General features: G+C 44.7%; 2 protein-coding genes across 2 annotated transcripts in view; one reads left to right on the plus strand and one right to left on the minus strand.

The window, feature by feature from the left end:
* The window catches only part of LOC149275286 (ATP-dependent chromatin remodeler CHD3-like), a 28,480-nt gene extending 25,291 nt beyond the window's left edge, over positions 1-3,189 (plus strand). Inside the window, exons 36-41 of the mRNA XM_089504818.1 lie at positions 132-240; positions 421-553; positions 678-873; positions 1,302-1,465; positions 2,837-2,960; positions 3,089-3,189. Coding sequence (XP_089360944.1) covers positions 132-240; positions 421-553; positions 678-873; positions 1,302-1,465; positions 2,837-2,960; positions 3,089-3,189 — 827 coding nt within the window. The remainder of the gene's footprint in view (positions 1-131; positions 241-420; positions 554-677; positions 874-1,301; positions 1,466-2,836; positions 2,961-3,088) is intronic.
* Positions 3,190-11,942: 8,753 nt separating this feature from the next.
* Positions 11,943-16,934, minus strand: LOC149275287 (extracellular calcium-sensing receptor-like). Its single transcript, XM_089504820.1, has 7 exons — positions 16,912-16,934; positions 15,268-15,562; positions 14,766-14,890; positions 13,916-14,150; positions 13,362-13,496; positions 13,066-13,189; positions 11,943-12,898 (listed from the first exon to the last, which is right to left on the minus strand). Exons 1-7 carry the CDS (start codon positions 16,932-16,934, stop codon positions 11,943-11,945), a joined length of 1,893 nt encoding a protein of 630 aa, XP_089360946.1.
* Between the last annotated feature and the right edge of the window lie 4,166 nt (positions 16,935-21,100).

Consider the following 21,100-nt stretch of genomic DNA (forward strand, 5'->3'; position numbering starts at 1 on the left):
GATTGCAGACGGCAGGGTGGGAGCGCAGGCCGCAGGGTGGGAGCGCAGGCCGGAGTATGAATCTGCCTGGGCAGGGCCCTAGCGGAGCTGAGACACCAGTCGGACATGTCCCCTTTTTTTCTCTCCTATAGAACTTCACACTTTGTGGCAGAATGAAGAACGAGCCGCCCTCTGCTCCGGCAGGATGAACGAGATCTGGCACCGGCGGCACGACTACTGGTTACTGGCTGGGATCGTGGTGTATCCTTGTGGTTAAAAAGGGAGCTGGCTTGTTATAAGACTGCTTCGCCGAAGAAGCCGTGAGACCGGGGCGTAACGACGTTCCGAGGTCACCATCCCTGTTCTCAGTGCTGTACGGATAGAACCTCTCCGTGCGGTCTGTCTTTTCCGTGGCACGCTTTCTTTAACGCTCTCTTTCAGACACGGGTATGCTCGGTGGCAGGACATTCAGAACGACGCCCCGTTTTCCATCATTAACGAGCCTTTCAAATCGGAGACCAATAAGGGCAACTTCCTGGAGATGAAGAATAAATTCCTTGCACGGCGGTTCAAGGTGCGGTCTCTGCCTCCCCCCGCGGCTCAGCTCTCGGCCCCTCTCTCCTCCCGTCTTCAGTCCAGTCCAATCCTTCGTGTGCCCGCCACATAATTCTGTTTCTTCCTCTGCTTCTCCCTCTCAGCTCCTTGAACAAGCCTTGGTGATAGAGGAGCAGCTCCGAAGGGCCGCCTACCTGAACATGACCCAGGACCCTTCTCACCCGGCGATGGCCCTCAACGCCCGCTTCTCCGAGGTGGAGTGCCTGGCCGAGAGCCACCAGCACCTCTCCAAGGAGTCCTTGGCTGGAAACAAGCCGGCCAATGCCGTGCTACACAAAGGTATGGAGAGAGACTTCGGGGACACAAACGGGGGAGAGCTGCAGGTAGGCGGAAACCCCACATAGAGAAGGGGGCCGGAGCGAGGGCAGGATATCGGAGAGTAGAGTATTTGACGCATGTTTGATGTATTCACGCGGTCAGTGCGTAAGTAACGTGTCATCTAGATGTACGCATCATGAAGACACATCTTTGCATCCTTTCTTTAAGGATGGTCTGAAGAACATGGAAGATGTAACTCAACGTAGTCCATAAAGTGGATTTATTTGATGGCGTGTCCGCCTTACGTGGGCACAGGCAGAAATCGGGACGTGTTTTCGGAGTAATGGTGGATGGGGGAGGAAGTGCATGGGGGAATGAGGCAGGAGGTTATAATAAGGGGGTGACTGAGGTTTCGGGGTGCCAGTGTCTGAGCTCTCCCCCCTCTTCAGTGCTGAACCAGCTGGAGGAGCTGCTGAGCGATATGAAGGCGGATGTGACGCGCCTGCCCGCATCCCTCGCGCGCATCCCGCCCATCGCGGCCCGACTGCAGATGTCCGAGCGCAGTATCCTGAGCCGGCTTGCAAGCAAGGGGAGCGAGAGCACAGCTCCTCCGGTGAGAGATGGGAGAGGGCAAGGAACGCAACTAGGGAGGAGAGAGGGATGTGTATGATGGGGGAGGGGGAATCATGGTGTAGAAGTAAAACGAGCTAAAGGGCCAGCAAAGGCTAAGTGTATACATGGTTTGTAAAAGTAGGTATTGTTATGTATTATTGTGTTTATATAGCGCCTGCAGGCGAGGAGGGCCCTGCTGACACGAGCTTGCGTTCTAGTAGTACTTTATATACTGTCCACATTCTTTTTCCTCCTTGTGTCTTCCGTCGCGGCACATATTGCCCAGGACGGCAGTGTTCCCCGTCAGATGGTGGCTAAAGATTGAGTTGGGCTACCGCTGCTATATAGCCTTTACTATTCCTTTGTGATAGGAAGAAAGGCGATCGAAAGTTATCGAAAAAAGTTTTTTTGTTTTTTTTTTGTAGGGTCATAGCGCTGCACTGCCTGCGTTACCTAAAAATAGTTAAATATAGCAAAAAATATTATCAATGGCGCTCCTTTTCACTACTCTTTTTGGTTCTGGATCTCACCAATAGGAGAGCGAATGTACCAGCAGTGCCTCTTTCTTAAAGCAAGCCTGTTATAGAATATATATATATATATATATATATATATATATATATATATTAGTGTGTGTGTAATAGTTCAGTAGGTAAAAACAATTGTATTCTTCTTGCTGTGGACCGTAGCTACGAGGCCAGCTACGATTGTAATTCAGGGTGTGTGTGTCATCCACAACTAACCCCCCCCCCCCCCCCCGCTACGGCAGCCACACAAGCTGTGTGGGAACGGACTTCCCCTTCAAACTTTTTTTTATTTTTTTGAAGAAGTCATTGATTTTGGAAGTGCCACCACCGTTGACAGAGATGCTTGTACTTCGTAGTTAGGTCATCGATCCCTCTTTGGAAGTTGAAGCAGAGTTCCTCGCTGCTGAGTAGATCAGCCACGTTTACAGAAAATTCCAATAGTTGTAAAGTTTTTTGACTCTCGAACGAAGGCCAATTAAAGAGAGGGGTTCGGCTCCCCCGACTTTAAACTTTTCCTAAAACTTTAGGTTTCTTCTCGCGTCGTTTTTAGTTCCGTCAGGTTCTCTGTGTTTCTGATGTATGTGAAGACGCCCTGGAGCTTCAAACTTTTAACAGCTGACCCCCCCCAAAAATGATTGCCCTGTAGCTTAGCGTAAAGCTTGTATCGGGTGTAGCAGGCCTGCTTTACGTCTGGGTGTAAACTGCGTTGACCGAGCCGCAGGGCGTCCGTTTTTCTGGTGGGTACTTTTAGTTTAGTTTTGGTCATGTTGCAGATTTTTAATAATGTGGGGGTTTTTTTTATCTGTGAATACTCAGTATAGGTTCTTTCCCCTATGAATCCACAGGTGTTCCCTCCAGGCCCGTACACCACTCCTCCTCTATTCGGAGGACCCTTCACAGGCACCCCAACCACAGCTCCACTCTCTGGGGCAAATTATAACCAGATGCCCCCGGGGTCTTTTCTTTCAGGTAAGAAGACCGGTGACCTGTCCTATATCTTAAGTTAATTATCTGTGGCAGACATGGATACGGATGCCATTTGATTTCAGTATTGTGTATAAGGTCCATAATGCCTCCTCCTCTCTCTGTTCCTTCAGTTTCCAACGGTCCTCCGGTTCTTGTGAAAAAAGAACGAGAGATGGAGTTACTGGAGAGAAAGGAAGGGAGAGGTGGGGAAGTGATCTGCATCGACGACTGATCCTGCCACCCCGTAATCGTATGCTCGTGAATGGCAAAAAACGTACGCAGAACTGAATGAAAGCGGTGACCCGCCAGGGGGCCACAGATATTATTGGACTCGCAGGAGCTTTTGCCTGTACTGCAATTTTATGCGTATCTTCTCGTTTGTGGTGACCAAGCCCAGAGGAAGCTACCAGTATATCCTAACCTCTTAAGGGTGTCCACGCTAGGCGTCTACTACACCACCTGCATCGTGATACAGAAGGAGCTGCGAGTCTACCCTGCCCCCCTGCAGGGCCACAGAAGGGCCTATGGCTCTTGTTTTCCCCTACAGCTATGCTCCTAGAAAAGCAAGAGGGGATTTGGAGCATACGTTTCCAATGCAGAATGTTACAGGTTTATATAGTGAATCGATTTCCGTGCCCCTCCAGAGGACGCGGTGGAATGGTCTAGCGCTCGCTGCTCATGGTATCACAGAAAGAAGCAAGCTAGTTACCCCCTTCCACTCAAGGGTGTCCTAATGGTTTCAACCAAATATTCTCCCTCTTCCCTGCACTCCAACAGCCATATAGGGGAGAACAAAGACCCCCTGTCCCTTTCCTGCAGACCAACCCTGACGCCCAGAGTGTAAGATTTCAATTCCGTCTGTGTGTCCCAGGTGTCTTCTCGCCACCGCAAGCCAAAAGTGATCCCATTCCAACTGAAGTTTATATACAATGTATATACATACAACCACGTTGCTTCCCGTATTCGCTGCCACGCCTGCAATGCCTTGTGTGACTTTGGTTTCCCCCCCACCCTTTTCTTCTTTTCATGGTCTGCTCTTTGCTCTGTGATGTACATATAAATTATACTTTTTATTTCTTCCTGTGGTGGAAGGTGTCTTCTTTCTTTGTTTTTATATAGAGTGCCAAAGAGGCTGGAGGAGGGGACCTGACGATGCCGAGATGTAGTTGGTGATACGCCAGTCGATTTAAAAGCCTAGGACGGGTTTGTGTGAGGGCCCCCATGAGAAATAAATGTGGTCTAATTACCTTTCATTAAGGTCCAATCTTACCAAGAAATGATTATTTTTGTTACTCAGCCTAGTAGGATCCCCCCCCCCCTCAAGTGTTCTGCTGGCAGGTCGAGGCCCATATACAATCGTGTGAAAAAGAATTAGCAGGCCTGAATATTAGGTAAATACAACCTCATATCAACATCAACACAAGACATATTATGAATTGTCATAATATTTATTCAACCAAAATAAAGCCAAAATGGAGGAGCCATGTGTGGAAAAACAAAAGTGCACCCTTACTGATTCCATAGGAAGTCAAGTGCTGCTAATCAACTGCCCTTTTTAATTGATCATCAGCAAGTGTGACCACTTCCATAAAAGTTTTGTCTTAGGCTCCCCGCCTTACCCAAAGAGCTTCAATTGTTTTAGAGCCCCCCCCCCCATCATCCCATACTCCCAGGACAACAGCACCTGAAAATTGGAAATGTCTAGAGAAAAACAAGATGGTCGGGAGGTATGCTTGCATTAACCCTTCTGAACTCGCACGGCCTTCCAGGTGTTCCTTTAATGCATGTTTCAATTCCCTCGCTGTATCATCCTCTACCGCTTCTGCTGGGAGACTGTTCTACCTACCTACCACCCACTCAGGAAAGTAAAACTTTGTTACAAAGTATACAAAACACAGTGGCTTAGTGATGACATTTCATGTGAAATGTCCTTAGTAAACAAAGACAGCCCAGTGTGTGGAATAAGGACAGAAGTATCAAAATGGGACCATCCTCCAAAAACGGACTGTGTTGGAGGTAGGATTTGATTGTAGGAAGATGGGTTTATATGAATGGTAGGAATTTCATTAGATATATTTGGTTAATCAGCGGTTACCCCAGGCTGGGACCAATGGCACGATGGACCCTAACAACGTAGGTGGACGTTTATTAAGAGAAAGAACTTAGAAATTGTTAAAATGTTTTTAAAAAGCCACTAATCGAGCCTTTTAGAGAACACACATTTATTAATTCGGTAGCAAAGCCTTTGTCTCAAAAGTGAGATCTATCATTTTAGCACAAACGATGGTCATATTAAACTTTAATCTAATGGTGGGTTCTGTCAACTCATTCTGTCAAAATTAAGTAATTTGTGTGTGAATTCTAACTCTTAACTGCCCTTACCTTGACCTCTAACCATAACTTACCCTATCAGGGCAAATAACCCCTAGTATCCAACCTATGGCTTGCTCATTTTAACTATTCACGCAGCTATCTTTTCCAGCAACATTGGTAGGCGACCCTGGATTAAAAATTTTGTTGAAGTGCTGCTCACCTACATTATATCCTCTTCGCTTACTTCAAGTTGTCCAAGATAATTTCCCTCACAAGTTCGGCCCCAGGAAAATCCATGATAACTACCCCCACTGACCTGCTCCTACTTTCTAAAGAATGTATAGCTGAGAGGAACTCATGTAGTCTTGGATTAATCAGATAAGCCAAGTTCTTAGGTGGATAGAGGAGCCAGTGAACTCCTGAAGAGTAGGTTAGATAGGTCATATTGGGATCTCCACTTTGAGCCACATTAAGATGCCTCTCCACCTCCTTCCACTTTTCATTATCGTCAGTCACTTGATACTCATCGGAGATGCTCATTGAACCAGGATAGGGAGGTCCAAAATCTGGACCCTCTCCCAAGGATTGGAAGTTCTGCAAAATGATCACCTTTCCCCTGGCTTCACCCAAGGTAGGAAGGTAATTGGTCCTGAGGAACCAATGTTGTCCAATGGATTCGACCACTTCGGCTACACTCTTGTAGAAGCTTCTTGTGTTCTGATAAGGCTCGTATTCTTCTTTCACCCTCATCAGCACAGTTTCGGTCGGATATTCAGTCAAGAATCTCACCGTGTCGATAAGGACTTCTACAAAATCAGTACGTTGGTAGGACACGCCATGGAAGATGGGCAGGCGGTCTTGGTAATGTCTACACCGGATGTCTAAGAATCGGATTCCCGCTTTATATTGATTTGCTAGCCTCCAGCTTTGGCATTCAGCCAGCGAGCCACCATAAAATGCCATGGTGTCATGAGTGCCCGGGATCGCCAAGGATGAAAGCGGTAGGTGGTCTGGTAGACTAGCCATCCAATCTGGCCAAGTGACCGAAGGAACTTCTGTGCTGTCAAATGCCGGGGTCTGATCTCCAAGAACTTCAGCGACCTACAGAATTATGGTTAATATTCATGAGAAGACAATGGCTCTCCACCATAGAACATACAGGAATGGCTTAATGTTTTAAACCTCATTGAGGGCATCAACAACACCTTTACTTGGACGCGGTCAACGCCTGATCTCAGAATCGTTGTTCTCTTCTCATTCTCTCTCCCTCGCTGTTTACTGTATAGCCAGTAACCCCACTACTCAGCTTCTCATTAGCATAGAATTACCTGTAGATTCATGCATTTTTGTTAACTGGCATCTCCGATTGCTTATTTGCATATGTTAATGAGTAGGCAAATCGCTCTGTCTTGGAATAATGATGGAGAATATTTGGAGAAGACTTAACGATTGTCTCTTGTTGCGTAACAGTGATGTTGGTGTCAATGAATTATTCCTCATCACACCCTGGGTCCCTCTAGCCCCTAAAATAAATAGCCACCCTCCAGTCCACGGTCTCAAGGTTAATTCACCCCATTTGTCCTGTGCGGATCGAAGAAAATATATCCAAATAAATACAAAACTAATATAATAGAAACATTGCTAACCAAGTAATAACAAATAATGCTAGTAATAATAGCCCAGTGAGCAAAAATAAAGAGATAACTATTAAAAATCACTAGTTATAGTTTCTAGTTACTATCCCACAGCATTCTTATTGACCATATCCAAAAATATAGAACAATTAAATTAAAAGGAGGACTAGAATTTGGTTTGGCCATTTTCATGCAGCAAAAACAATTAAAAAAATATTCGATATTTCATGCATGTTTAAATTCCCTCATTGTATTATCCTCTACTACTTCTGCTGGGAGCCGGTTCTACCTATCTACCACCTTCTCAGAAAAGCAAAACTTTTTTACAAAGTATACAAAATACAGGTAAAATGCGTTCTACTATCTACTATCTACTACTATCTACTATATACCGTAAGAAAAAACCTATTAATAATAAAATGGTTTGAAATCTATCATATCACAGGGTCGCCGAGTAGTAGGAGTTTTACACAAATGTATTCGGTATTAGAGGCAAAGTTTTACTCACCAGAAAGTAGAATAACACTCGGAACAGAGGATCCATGAAGACGCAGGGCTTGGTAACAGCTGATACTGCAGGGGAAGAGGGGGAAAATTAATGGACTCAAAGGGGGAGTCGTACCTGCGCTGTGTATACATGTCATGGTGTAGTAGTGTGTAAGGGGAGGCTGTTCCATGTCACAGTATAGTAGTGTGTGATCGGAGGCTGGCACTGCCGCTCTCTGCGCTGTACCTGTGCTGTGTATACATGTCACGGTGTAGTAGTGTGTGAGGGGAGGCTGCCGCTGTCTGCGCTGTATCTGTGCTGTGTATACATGTCACGGTGTAGTAGTGTGTGAGGGGCGGCTGGCACTGCCGCTGTCTGCGCTGTACCTGTGCTGTGTATACATGTCACGGTGTAGTAGTGTGTGAGGGGGAGGCTGCCGCTGTCTGCGCTGTACCTGTGCTGTGTATACATGTCACGGTGTAGTAGTGTGTGAGGGGAGGCTGTTCCATGTCACAGTGTAGTAGTGTGTGATCGGAGGCTGGCACTGCCGCTGTTTACGCTGTACCTGTGCTGTGTATACATGTCACGGTGTAGTAGTGTGTGAGGGGAAGCTGGCACTGCCGCTGTCTGTGCTGTATCTGTGCTGTGTATACATGTCACGGTGTTGTAGTGTGTGAGGGGAGGGTGGCACTGCCGCTGTCTGCGCTGTATCTGTGCTGTGTATACATGTCACGGTGTAGTAGTGTGTGAGAGGAGGCTAGCACTGCCGCTGTCTGCGCTGTACCTGTTCTGTGTATACATGTCACGGTGTAGTAGTGTGTGAGGGGGAGGCTGGCACTGCCGCTGTCTGCACTGTATCTGTGCTGTGTATACATGTCACGGTGTAGTAGTGTGTGAGGGGAGGCTGGCACTGCCGCTGTCTGCGCTGTATCTGTGCTGTGTATACATGTCACGGTGTAGTAGTGTGTGAGGGGAGGCTGGCACTACCGCTGTCTGCGCTGTATCTGTGCTGTGTATACATGTCACGGTGTAGTAGTGTGTGAGGGGAGGCTGACACTACCACTGTCTGTGCTGTATCTGTGCTGTATACATGTCACGGTGTAGTAGTGTGTGAGTGGGAGGCTGACACTGCCGCTGTCTGCGCTGTATCTGTGCTGTGTATACATGTCAAGGTGTAATAGTGTGTGAGGGAGAGGCTGGTATGGCGTAATAGTGTGTGAGGAGGAGGCTGGCATGGTGTAATAGTGTGTGAGGGGGAGGCTGGCATGGTGTAATAGTGAGTGAGGGGGAGGCTGGCGTGGTGTAATAGTGTGTGAGTGGGAGGCTGGTATGGTGTAATATTGTGTGAGTGGGAGGCTGGTATGGTGTAGTAGTGTGTGAGTGGGAGGCTGGTATGGTGTAGTAGTGTGTGAGTGGGAGGCTGGTATGGTGTAGTAGTGTGTGAGTGGGAGGCTGGTATGGTGTAGTAGTGTGTGAGTGGGAGGCTGGTATGGTGTAGTAGTGTGTGAGTGGGAGGCTGGTATGGTGTAGTAGTGTGTGAGTGGGAGGCTGGTATGGTGTAGTAGTGCAGTGTCTGGGTTTTTGTATGTGTTTGTGTAGTGAGGTCCTCTCCTACCTGCCGGCTCAGGTTGTTTTGACCGTTCTCTGCCCTCAGCAGTTCCAGCTTTGTTTTAAAACTTGCTGTTATCAGCTGTGTCCTTTCTTTAGGGAGGGAGTGGAGTGAGAATTCAGTGAGCTGCTTGTGGGGGGAGAGAGAATTCCAGAGGGTCAGAGGAGAGATGATGACAGGGACGGAGGAGAGGAGGGGAAAGAGAGAGAAGGGTGAAGAAGATGCATATAAAGAAAGATGGAATGGCAGGAGAAAATGGTGGCACTTCATAGTTGAACATTAAAAACATAGTTGCCAATAGTCCAAAAATTCTGTGCCATGTGTCCGGTTCTGTTAAATAGTTCAGTTAAATAGTAAGACTGAAAAAAAGACACTTCCATAGATATTAAACTGTATTATCTTTTAATAGCACTGGTCCTGATGAAGAACATGGACGTGTCTCTTTGTGACTCCACATGGCCAGTGGAAAGACAACTACGTGTACCCAGAGTACCCCGTCCTGTCAAACAGCATTCAGAATTCCTGCAGTCACCATCTCCACGGGTAGTGGATTCTAAAGCTTTACAGCCCTTACTGCAAAGAACGTCCGCCTCTGTTCTCCTATGTAGCCGTGGCATCTCTAATCTTCAAAGGTGGCCTCTTTGTCTGTAGAGTGAAGGTTCCTTGGCCTCGTACTGACCTACAATTTGTTTTTCCTTTTTTACAAATTAACTGAAACCCCCTGATTCTTCCTCATTTTGTAGCCCTTTCGGGGTGCAGTCCCACCTCCTAGAAGAATAGATTAGTAGTTAAAAGAATAGGATTTTTGCCACCACCTGAAGCTATTATTGTGCGTTCTAATTACGCTTTCCATGTTCCTTTATGTATGCATTTCCTTTCTAAAATTATATGTTTTTTGGATACTACACTCCAAACACATTTTCTTCCTAATCTGTTCTCAGATGCTGGGACACCAGACTGAATTTGCCCCTCTGGGTGGCAATTCCTAGTCCTCCCCTGGTCCTAATAATTCTTTTTTGAGAATTTGCCCAGAGGAGGAATTATTTCAGACTGGGGGGGTCGTCACATCCAATTTATCAATTTCTTTCTTAAATTTAGCAATTTGAGAAGTTTAACTCTTTAGCCCCTTGTGTAAAGCCACGGGGCTTTATACTTAAAAAACAAAAAAAAACAAAAATCACAGTTTTTTTGTAAATATTTTGTTGGAACGGCCAACACGTTCCGTCTAATCTGGATTCCTGAGGTTTGATAGGAGAAACGGAAAAACCAACAAGTTTATAGAGTATAATTGGAACGTTAATCAGATCGCTGACACCTGCCAGAAATCCCACGGCAAGAGAGGGGCAACTAGAAAGTACGGGAATGGAGGCGGTCGGGGTATAGAATGTATTATACTTCCTTTGTTATGGTCCTTATCACTTCCTTGTCCGCTAAAGGGAGCTCACCCATTTTTTTTCACGGATCATATTAAAAATATTTTTCAAAACTATTGTATATCTGGGTTTTTTTTATGGAAAACAATATTTTGACACATTTGCCATGATTATGTGTTCTAGCTCTGTCATCGACTAGACAAACACCCGGACTCCTTATCATATTGTCTTGTGGTGAATGGAAGCTCAGTCTTAATCACCCATGGACTCTCTGACTAATGATAGCCAATGGAGGAACGGACTTCATTAGCATTGCCGTAAAGCATCAGCTCAGTGTGGTGCTTGAGCAGGGGAAGTCCCCCCCCACAATATCGGATGACTGACAACAATGGCGGCCTCCAGGTCTGTGGATAAAGTAATTTTATTGGAATTAATTACCAATAATTACCCTTTACACAAATTACCTGAAAGATGCCTTATTGATGTAAATGCACATAAGTATAAGAAAAATCAAACTTCAAAATGAGTGGGAAAAATAATTTTAGTTTATTTCTGGGTACAGGGCAAATATCCATGAAACATGACAATGCGTCCATTTTTTTTGCTGCTTCTTTTCTGTTTCCAGTCCTGATTGAGGACATTGCCCCAGTACCTCCTATTTTCACTAGAGGGCGCCAGTATATGGCATCACATACTGGTTAATGTAGTCTATGGAGATTGTGTTTATGTAAATTAACTCAATCACGTCTCAACCAATCACCTCATGCATATTCATTGTTTGACGGTATTGGGTTGTGTGTTTGGCGTACCTGGAAACCCTCTTGGATAATCCTTACAATGTGTCGCTGCTCAATGGGACATTTACAAGGGATGCCCTCAACTGTCCCATTTACACTATGGAGGGTTCTGCTGAATCAGGATGCATTCCATGGCGCTGTGCGCCTAACGGTATGGGGCCCCCGGGATATGAAGTAAAAAAAAAAATCAGGTAGTCAGGGGGAAAAACATTAAAATTAAATTCTGGACCCCCCTCCTGTCAGATTGGTTTGGTCTGCTTTCTTACTCTCCCTCTAGCTGATCTCCTTCCCGTCACTCTGGCAGCTGCTCCTTCACAGACGCAGAGTCCCTGCCTGGGCCGAGACACAGTTTGCAGGCTGCAGACACAGTGTAGTTTATTTCAAACATGTATTACAGCTAGGATTAGTTAATACTCCAGGTGTTGAGCATATATTCTCCAAGACTCATGGGAAAGTGAGCACTCAACAATTGTAGCGCCAAAGGTTAGCTTTTATATCCTTATGGATTGGCGCTGCTGTGGAATGCACATCTAACATTTGTTGATTGTATCTACAATGATATTCAGTCAGCCATATCGCTGGCTGGACTTCATGGGAACCTAGATGATTCTGCATATTTTTGCAAAAAAAAATCTTAAAGAAAAGCAGAATAGCGCAGGACTAAGTGCTCAATTTGGAGCAATTACATGGATACCAGTGGAATGTATCTACTGACTGTGCCCCATGTAGAACCATAACTACCCCTGCCATAGCTAAACACTCAGTTGTGTCATCAGGATCTGAGGTTCTTTCTCCATTGTGGTGGCGAAACGCGTTGGTGGTTGGCGGGTTGTCTTCTCTGCTGGCCTGAAACCAACGCCCGAGTATTGAGATGGGGTCGCAGAAGAATAATATAGCACTTGGGAGAGAAGATGCAAAAAAGGAGTCCTGCACTGGAGGAAAGAATGGCAAATATCTCGGTTGCCACCGAAAGCTTGCCTTTGGCACTCAGATAAGCTGGAACGAAGGATACCCAGACACTGAGGAACACCAGCATGCTAAAGGTGATGTGAGTGGCCTCGTTAAAGGCACCTGGTAGTTTCCTGGCCAAGAAAGCAACCAAAAAGCAGATTGTGGACAATACCCCCAGGTAGCCCAGCATGAACCAAAAGCCAACACCGTCGTCACACTGGATAATTATTTTTCCCATAAGGCTTTTGTTATCTTGCTCTGGAAAAGGTGGGGTTATGTTGATCCAGGAGAAACAAAGAATAAACTGGAGGAACGTGCAAGAAAGGGCAATCAGTATGGGCCACCTCGGTCCCATTAACACTCTAACACACCCACCTGGGTGATTCGCTCGGAATGCTAGAACAACAATCAGGGTTTTGGACAAAAGGCACGATATACAGAGGGTGAAGAGCACCCCGAAGGCGGCCTGACGCAAAAGACAAGTTTGGTTTCCTGGAGGAAGGAGGAGAAGAAGGGGGCATAGGAAACATAGGGTGAGGCCTGCCAGTAATATGAAGCTGAGGGCCCGGTTATTGGCACGGACCAATGGTGTGTCTCGGTTCCTGATGAAAAGAAGAAGCACAGCTGCTGGCAAGATGGAGCTTATGATGGAGGTAGTCCCCAGTGAGATGCCTAGAGGTTCAGAGAAGGACAGTAACTCAACAGCCCGTGGAAGGCATTGGTCATGAATGTAATTTGGCCACTCGTGATCTGCGCATGGGAAGCAATCTACAGAATCTGCAAGGACATAAAAATGAATGGAAAACCTGAGCATTAGGTTGAGTTTGTGAGACTGACTAATATGGTGAACTAACTAATATGAATGGACTCTACGTATGTCGACTATACGTTTATCTTGTCTTGTTTATGATGAAATTATGGCCTAAAAGGCAGCAATAACTCACCCGTCTGATTGGAGATTTTACCCGTGGCGCAGGGTATGCAATCAAAGCAGCAGTGAGGTTGCCCCTCTCGTCGTGCTTTCCAGAAGCCAGGGGGGCAATTTTCAGAACATACAGATACAGGAGGCTAAGGGAGCAAAATAAATTCTCATGAGTTCTCATAATGCCATAATGACCTTGGTTACAGAAGGTAAAAGAAACCATACCTTATCTTTACGTGACCACCACAAGAGAGCACTATGGTTGATGAGCAGGTCTTGACCATGTAGAGCACCAGTTTCATAGCTTCCCACTCTAACCCAGCTAGTGACCCCCGAGGGCTCCTCCTGCCAGCTGATGATGTCATAAATGGCGGGCGCATTTCCGAGAGAGTCAAAATATAGTTCTTCATCGACATTTCCTTTCAAACGAACCCTACGTAGGTAGTAGAGGAACTGGAGAACAGAAAATAAAGAAAGAAGAGATTAGGGCAGATGTTTCTTTCTTCCCATTCTACATGCCACCTGCTGCTGGGCACTGGCACATGATGTCATATGGCAGCTGTTACCAACAGCAGTTGATGCACAGGACTTGAAAGAGCAAACATTACGAGATGTTTGTGTCATCGGTTATATCATCGGTTGGACAATCCTCTACCTCAGTGCTATATTGTCTGTGGAGGGGACCCAGGGAACAGGTGCCATTAAGGTAAGTAAGCTGCCCCTTTTGCCCCAAAATTAAAGATGGCGCTGCCCTGCATTTGTTGTTCTTTGGTAAATCTAAGCCTCGAATCTTTTTCTCATGTTGCGACCAGTAAGACCATATATCCATCTCTCTCTCATTTGTATTGATTCATCTAAGGGTCTATCTTTACCTGCCAGGGCTTAAAATGTTGCATGTCTATACAGCTGGCTCCATCCAACAGACCGTCCGTGTTTTTACAGGTGGCCATGTCCTTCAGGGTTTTGGCCACCGTTTTTACCGCTTTGTAGACATTGTATGTTACCCGCAAGTCATCGATGTCTGAGAATATCTGCAAGGAGGCAGGCTCCTCCAACCCAGTGCAAAAGGGGATAGTATAGGAATTGTTAAATGGTAGAGTTGAGGAACTGAACGAAGAGGGAGTGGAGGTGGGAGAATGAGAATTAGAAGAAAGGACAGATGAAGTGTTAGAATGTAGGGACATAGAGGTGGAGGTAGAAATGGATGAAGATTTAGAGACCTTTAGAGATAAAGTAACGGGTAGGGAAGGATCACTTTCTGTAACCCACTGGCAACGGAATGCTTCCTCCCAGAATTCTCTAATGAATGGATTCTTGGGTGTTTTGCTGGGGTGAAGCCCAAATACAAATTCCTTGAAGCCAGGAGCTGCCCCATTTCGAAGCACAACTCCTAAAGATCCCTGGAGAAAGCGAGAGAGCCATGGAGTCACAAGCCTTGGGGATGTAGACCATGCCTCGGTAGATATCCAAACCCTTGCCCTACTGTCCCCGTTGAAGGCAAGGTCCACCAGGACAGGGTTCAGGTAGGCTTCAAGGGAGAAAGCAACCACTACATTAGCTGTTGAGCGTCTGATAACAGATGCCACACGGGTTATATCTTTTGGAGAAGAAGGGACGTCTTCCCAGAAAGCCAAGCATATCCCCATAGCCTCAGTTTCCTCCAGAAAAGTCTGCGCTACTGTAGATGCACTCCCTTCTTGAGAAAGAACTCCAACCCAGGACCAGCCAAAGACCTGGAGCAGTCGTGCGAGGCCTTTAGCCTGGAAGAAGAGGGCAGGAGCCACACTTAGGGCAGAAGGAAAAAGGACACGGTCACCAAATTCTAGAGGAGGCGTGAAATAGCTGATCTGAAAAACAGGGGTTTGAATGAGGATATACATTAAATGGGCACATAATATCTGTAAATATACCATGAATGATGATCCCAACACATTTTCCCGATTCCCCACACATATTTTCCCACTCCTTCTCTGTGTTTTTTCCCTCTCTGTTGAAACAGAATTTGACAGGAGCCACATGCCTACCCCATGCATGCTTAACTTTGCTTTCTGTATGAGCCTCTACCACTTCTGCTGGGAGGCTGTTCCATTTTATGTCAATTAAGTAAAGTCCCAAGTGAAAAAGTTCTGTTTGTCTTTCTTTCCAAACCCTTTCTGCCTGTATTCTTCCCTGCATGTTGATGATTTGCTCTGATTCTTCTGCCCTTTCACCCTTTACTACTCACCTGGGGGTATTTGTAGATCCCAATCACTTTCGCCACGCTTAGAGCTGACTCTGCCCCTGAGTCGCCCAGCACTGCGGCAAGCCTAGGATGTTCACCCCAGCATTGGTGGGTGAGGGGTCCTCCATGGTGTCCTGAAAGCAGATATGCTGCACCACGTAGGGCTTCGTTTGCATTGCTGCATGTGTCCAGAACGGCCACCCCTAATGTCAGGTTTGGCAGAGCCCCGGGGCTTTCATTGACCTCTCCAATTGCGAAGAGCAGAGCTAGAACCCAACGGAACGATCGGAAACTGAACCTGATGGAGGAAACAGATCAATCTTCTAGTTATCTATATTCCTGTCTATCTATCTATCTATCTATCTATCTATCTATCTATCTATCTATCTATCTATCATCTATCTATCTTTCTATCTATCTATCTATCTATCTATCTATCTATCTATCTATCATCTATCTATCTATCTATCTATCTATCTATCTATCTATCTATCTATTATGTGCATAGACTTGGATATGAATATATAACATATCTGTACGTTGATTTTATCACCCCATTGTAACTGAACTGTTCTATATGTGTTATATCCGTTCTCTTTTGGTGAGGACGGTGGAATTTGTTCTTGAGACATACTGGTAAGTGATACTGGTTACCCTCTCCAACCTACGTCTTCTAACTGCTGTAGGTTAATTATTTTCAACATTTCACCAACTTGAATTAATTCTGCAAAAAACTGAAGGTGGGTTGATGTGAGAAAGTAGAACATTCCATCTCAATATACTTTGTGAAAGGTTGAAGATTCTTAAATCCAGTGTCAACATTCTACCATACACCATATAAGTACGGTATACCCGCGCATGTTACCAGTCTGGTAGAGAACCGTCTGAGGGTTAAAGGAACAGGCACAGAAATATTTTTTTAAAGGATTCTAGATACGAGAGATACTCTATAGGACTGTTAAGTCCGTGGGTGTCCATAGAAACGTTTCTGGGGGCCAGCGGCAAAATATCAGCCCTGTCCAAGAGAGAAGGGCCCTGTCGAGTTTTTTTCAAAGAGGGGAAATGAGAATGACCCCCATGTGTTATGCCCCTGGTAGGCGATGAAGAAAACCCAACCTGTTCCAGATTGAGAAAAAAACATAGCGATTCCTATTAAAATAACCTTATATTTTTCCAAAGATGTTCAACAATATTATATAATGCTTGTTCAAAGCTTTGTGACTTATGCTAAAAAAAAAACTATGTATGTTACTTATTTTAGAACAAAAGATATTGCACGGTCAAGGCTGACTTGTTGACTTATGTAGCTAAAATTTAACAAACATCACTATTAATATTTACTATACACAATGAGTGAACGTGCGCGCATACCAAAATTAACTGAACAGTTTTTTTATATATTTATATTTTCATTATTTTTATTATTTTTATTTCTAGAGAGAGAGTCATACTTCTTCACTCTCTGTTTTTTCCTTCCTCCACTCCTCTTTTTTCTAGCTGCTTCTCCTCTGCAATATTTTCCTGTTTCTCCCTCTGTGTGTCTCTTTCTGCCTTTCTCTCCAGCTTTTCTTCTTTGTTAAGTTCCCTCTCCCCCCCACTATTATCACTCTTCATTACAAAGTGTCAACCCAATGGAGCTTCTCCTACCGTATGATGGATAGGTAGATCATTGAGCTCCCCACATCAGTTATATATTATCCAGCTCTACGTTCATCCACCACCCAAACGCCGTCAATTCTCTCTCTGCCAACACACCTCTCTTCTTCACTTCACACAATTGTATCTTACCTTTGGCAAGGGGTAGAACTTGGTGGCTCTGTGAAGGTGGTTGGAGGATTCCCTGCACTGAGATGCAGTGGAAACAGCCCCCCTAACATAACATCCCCATCCTGTATATACCCGTTGACCCCCTGTTGTTGAAGGACACAGGCCTGCTTAAGGTAAGCCGGTTGGGAGAGCAGAAGAAAGAGACCGATCGCAGGGGCCAACATTGTCCTGTAACAAGGGTTGTGGTCTAGAAGTCCAGGAGTCTTGGGTTCGATCTTCTCTAGACTTAAGATGTGTATTATTCTGTTCCGTTCTAGAGCATAGAGCAGATCGGTCAAAACAAAGCCACACTGGCTGAGACGGTTCACCAGAAGGTCTGAACTTCATGGACTTCTGTCTTTTTTTCCAACCTAAATTACAATGTTACCATGTGTGTGAGATACTGTTGTCCACCGATATATCTGCTCTTCCAATGCCAGGGTTGCCAGAACTGGGCATAGGCTTTCAAAATTCTTGGCTATGAGTCTGTGTATCTCTCGCATCAGGCAAAGTCTTGGGTAATTGTAGAGGAAGCCGTAGAGGTCTCTGCACCAGGCTGGGTATCTGTTAAGCCGGTAATTCATCCACCGAGCTGGTTATCTGATATTCCACACTCGGAACACCCTGCCACTAGAAGCCCCTCTGCCTGTGAGTGCAGCTGAGAAATGCTTGTGTGTCCTGACTCTTCGCGTATTTATATATATGTCATCCCTCAGGGAGTAACCGAGTCTTGGGGAATGACATCAATTAGAAAAAAAACCCCATGAAACATGTATGCGATGTTTTGTTTAATGACCAAAACGTTCTTTTAAAATGTAGAGACTAGCGTGAAGAATGCCTTTATATTCATATATGATATTTATAATACAGAGTAACTTCTTTGGCAGTCGTTGAGTAAGAAATCATTCTCGTGCTTTTATTCTTTTCTATACATATACACACTTTAGGCCTGAATGCAACCTGAGTGCTAGGAACATGTGTTAGAGGGTCTTCTAGAGTGTAAGTGTGAGTGCGGATGTATGTGAGTTGATTTTGCGTGAGAGTGTGTATTTGGTGTCAGCATGTGCGTGTGGTAGTGTATGGTGTTAGTGTGAGCGTGTGTCAGCGTATGGTGCTCAAGTGTCAGTGGTGACCCGAAAGTAATTTTTGTTAAGGAAGGAAATAGCAACGTTGTTGGGCAACGATTTTAGTTTCCCAGTCATTCAGCTCGGATTAAATTGTTGGGGCCTCTTTATTCGAAAAATGACATTCAGGGAGGGGGGTCCCAAAAGAGGAGGTCCCTGACACCTTCTGGAATCACCTTTCATTATAGAAATAAAACAAAAGGTTCCACCAGAGTAAGGACGATCAAAGAGGTGCAGCAGCAGCAGTAGTAGAAGTAGTAGTAGCAGGGCACTGGGCCTGGGCAGGCAGACACTGGCACATGATAGGCACATGCAACCCGTGCAGCAGGACTGAATCTCCCCAATATTATATATTATACATATTGTATTGTCACCAATATGTATTTATCAATGAAGAATAATACATTATATGATAGGAAGATAAAAAAATTAACTTGTTTGCAAAAGTACAGGTTTGGCTAGTAGCATAAATGGGCAACTGTCTTCATCCACTCCACTCAGGGAAAACATGTCTGCCGCAGTCCCTGTAATACCCTACAGCAGTCACTACAGCTTCTCCCATCCACTCCACAACAGCACATTTTCTGCACTAAAACAAACTATTCAGTAACTTGCAGTATTGTATAATAAGCATTACACTCCAATGGCGTCAGCGCGCTTATATATCCAATGCTTGTCCCCGCCCCTTCTTAATGCTGATTGGCCAGAGTGAAAAAAGTAAGGAAAAACTCCCACAGGTTTTTGGACCCATTAATCACAGCCATTACTATCAATTAAACCCCCCCATTTTTTTGACTACTTCTACCTGTCAGTCATTGATATGTACCCTCCCATACACAGTCCCTCCCACTTTACCTCATCAAACGATTTGTAATGGGGCCAAAATGGCTGGTAATGGTGGCGGCTCGACGTGGCGACAAATAGACAAACCATGAAGAATTTTCAGAACTTTTTCAGTTCGTTTTAGTTAGTTTCATCAAAGATGGCCCTCGTTTTTGTGAGGAGGTGGCTGCTGGGTAACTAACTCATTGGGAGGTTGGCATAATAAATCAAACATAGATAAGAAAAAAAATAGGAAAAGCAAAACTGGACACCCTTTTAACTGTTACTGTTTCTCGAAATGAGAAGGTGGTTAATAAACGGAACAGCCTCCCGGCAGAAGTTGTAGAAGCTAATACAGTTCATATTTTATGCCAGGAACACCTAATTGTCATGTGAAACAAAAGAAGACACTGATTGGTTGTTGCCATACAAAGCACAATTAAAGATGCTGTTCCCTAACATTCCTAGATTTTTATATTATGTACTAATATGGAATGCATCTTAACCTCTAAATGACAAGACTGTTCTTTACTTGTAATGCACTTACTGTTTTGCTGTGTTGCTAATTAGCTGTTATTCTCTTCTTTCTCATTTAGTGCACCCACACACATCATATATTGTTTGGTTTTTTTTTTAGGACAAGCAGGGCTTTCTTTAGATACAATAATTTTTATCGTATCATCTAATTTACTATAAAAAAATCCAAAATATGGTGATTTTTATAAAAAATGACTTTTTTTGTCTGAGCTTTATTTGAATTTTTTTTTTACTCATCTGCAAAAGCTAATGAAAAAACCTGCTAAATAGATTCTAATTTATGGGGTTTTTTTTGTTTGTTTGTTTTTACAAGTTATGGGGCAATAAGTACAACTGGCATATTGCTAATTCAAAAAGATTTTTTCCACATCTGGTCATCCTGGGCTCATGTCCTGTTTGGGACATCTTTGAAGTCGGCCACATAAATTTACCTTGTCAAACCATATCCATTTATGCTCACACCTCTGACACACTCACATCCCTGACATACTCACATCCCTGACACACTCACGCCTCTGACACAGGCTCTGACGCACTCACGCCCCTGACACACTCACCCCCCCGACATACTCCCCTCTGACACACTCACCCCCTTGACACACTCACGCCTCTGACTCACTCACGCCCCTGACGCACACTCGCACTGACACACTCCTGCTTTGGTACAACAAACATATGATAGGAACCATGTAATTTTCTGTTTGAAACATGTATTTACATCCAGTCTATGACGAGAGCGTCACTCTCAGTAATAAGTACGTCTGTGGAAAGCCTCCCAGGATTAAACCTCCAGGGGCCGCTGCTATTCAGATCCTCCTCTCCTGTCATTCACGGGCTCAGAGTCCCAGGGGTAGATGTGCAGCAGATGGTGCGGGAGGGGTAATTATCTATCATTAGAGCTTTATGCCTGCGGCAGTCGCCCAACCCACGCTTTGTCTGCCTGCAGGGCCCAGGTACGCGAACCACGCAGCTGTGTGTACACACAGGAAGATCACGCGTGTTTCACACTCTACTGACTATCATCAGTCTGCCCGCCATGGCCTATTAACACTTTCAGTGCTGGGAGGTACACAAAATACACTAAAAGGGCCATATTGACCTTTTTATTGTGGTGCTTTTCTCCAACCTATCACTGATTAACATTAACCACTTCTGAAATTAAAATATATGAATACCATTAATCAAGGGGTCACTCATTAAATATTTCACTTTACATGGGGCTGGCTTTTTAACCCCTTAAATATGTTGATGTCATTAAGTCGCTTTACATGGGGCTAATTCCATCTCCATAAATATTTCTGTCTCATTGTTTGCCATCTCAGCTTAGATTAATGAGGTCTAGACTTAATTATGCCTATAATAAATCTCACAATAAATTAATTTCAAATGAATGCTATGAATATGTTTATTAAAAGGGTCTATCGCATCCTTAGTACTACTATGTAAAAATCACTTGTGCGATATAAGCATAGAAAGTGTACTAAATAGGACACATGATTTACTGGTAGCTGTTTGATCGCAGTTGACATTCTAAGAAATGCCCCTTA

This window comes from Sceloporus occidentalis, unplaced genomic scaffold (assembly GCF_023333645.1).
Source record: "Sceloporus occidentalis isolate IW3139 unplaced genomic scaffold, rSceOcc1.0.p SCAF_292, whole genome shotgun sequence".
Classification (NCBI taxonomy): Eukaryota; Metazoa; Chordata; class Lepidosauria; order Squamata; family Phrynosomatidae; genus Sceloporus; species Sceloporus occidentalis.

Coding starts and splice junctions, on each gene's coding strand:
- LOC149275287 (XM_089504820.1), bottom strand. CDS start 16,934: ATGATCTACCTATCCATCATACG. Junction 15,563..16,911: donor ATCTACCTATCCATCATACG/GTAGGAGAAGCT, acceptor TTCCTCCATCAG/GTTCAGTTTCCGATCGTTCC. Junction 12,899..13,065: donor TAAAATCTCCAATCAGACGG/GTGAGTTATTGC, acceptor ATGTCCTTGCAG/ATTCTGTAGATTGCTTCCCA.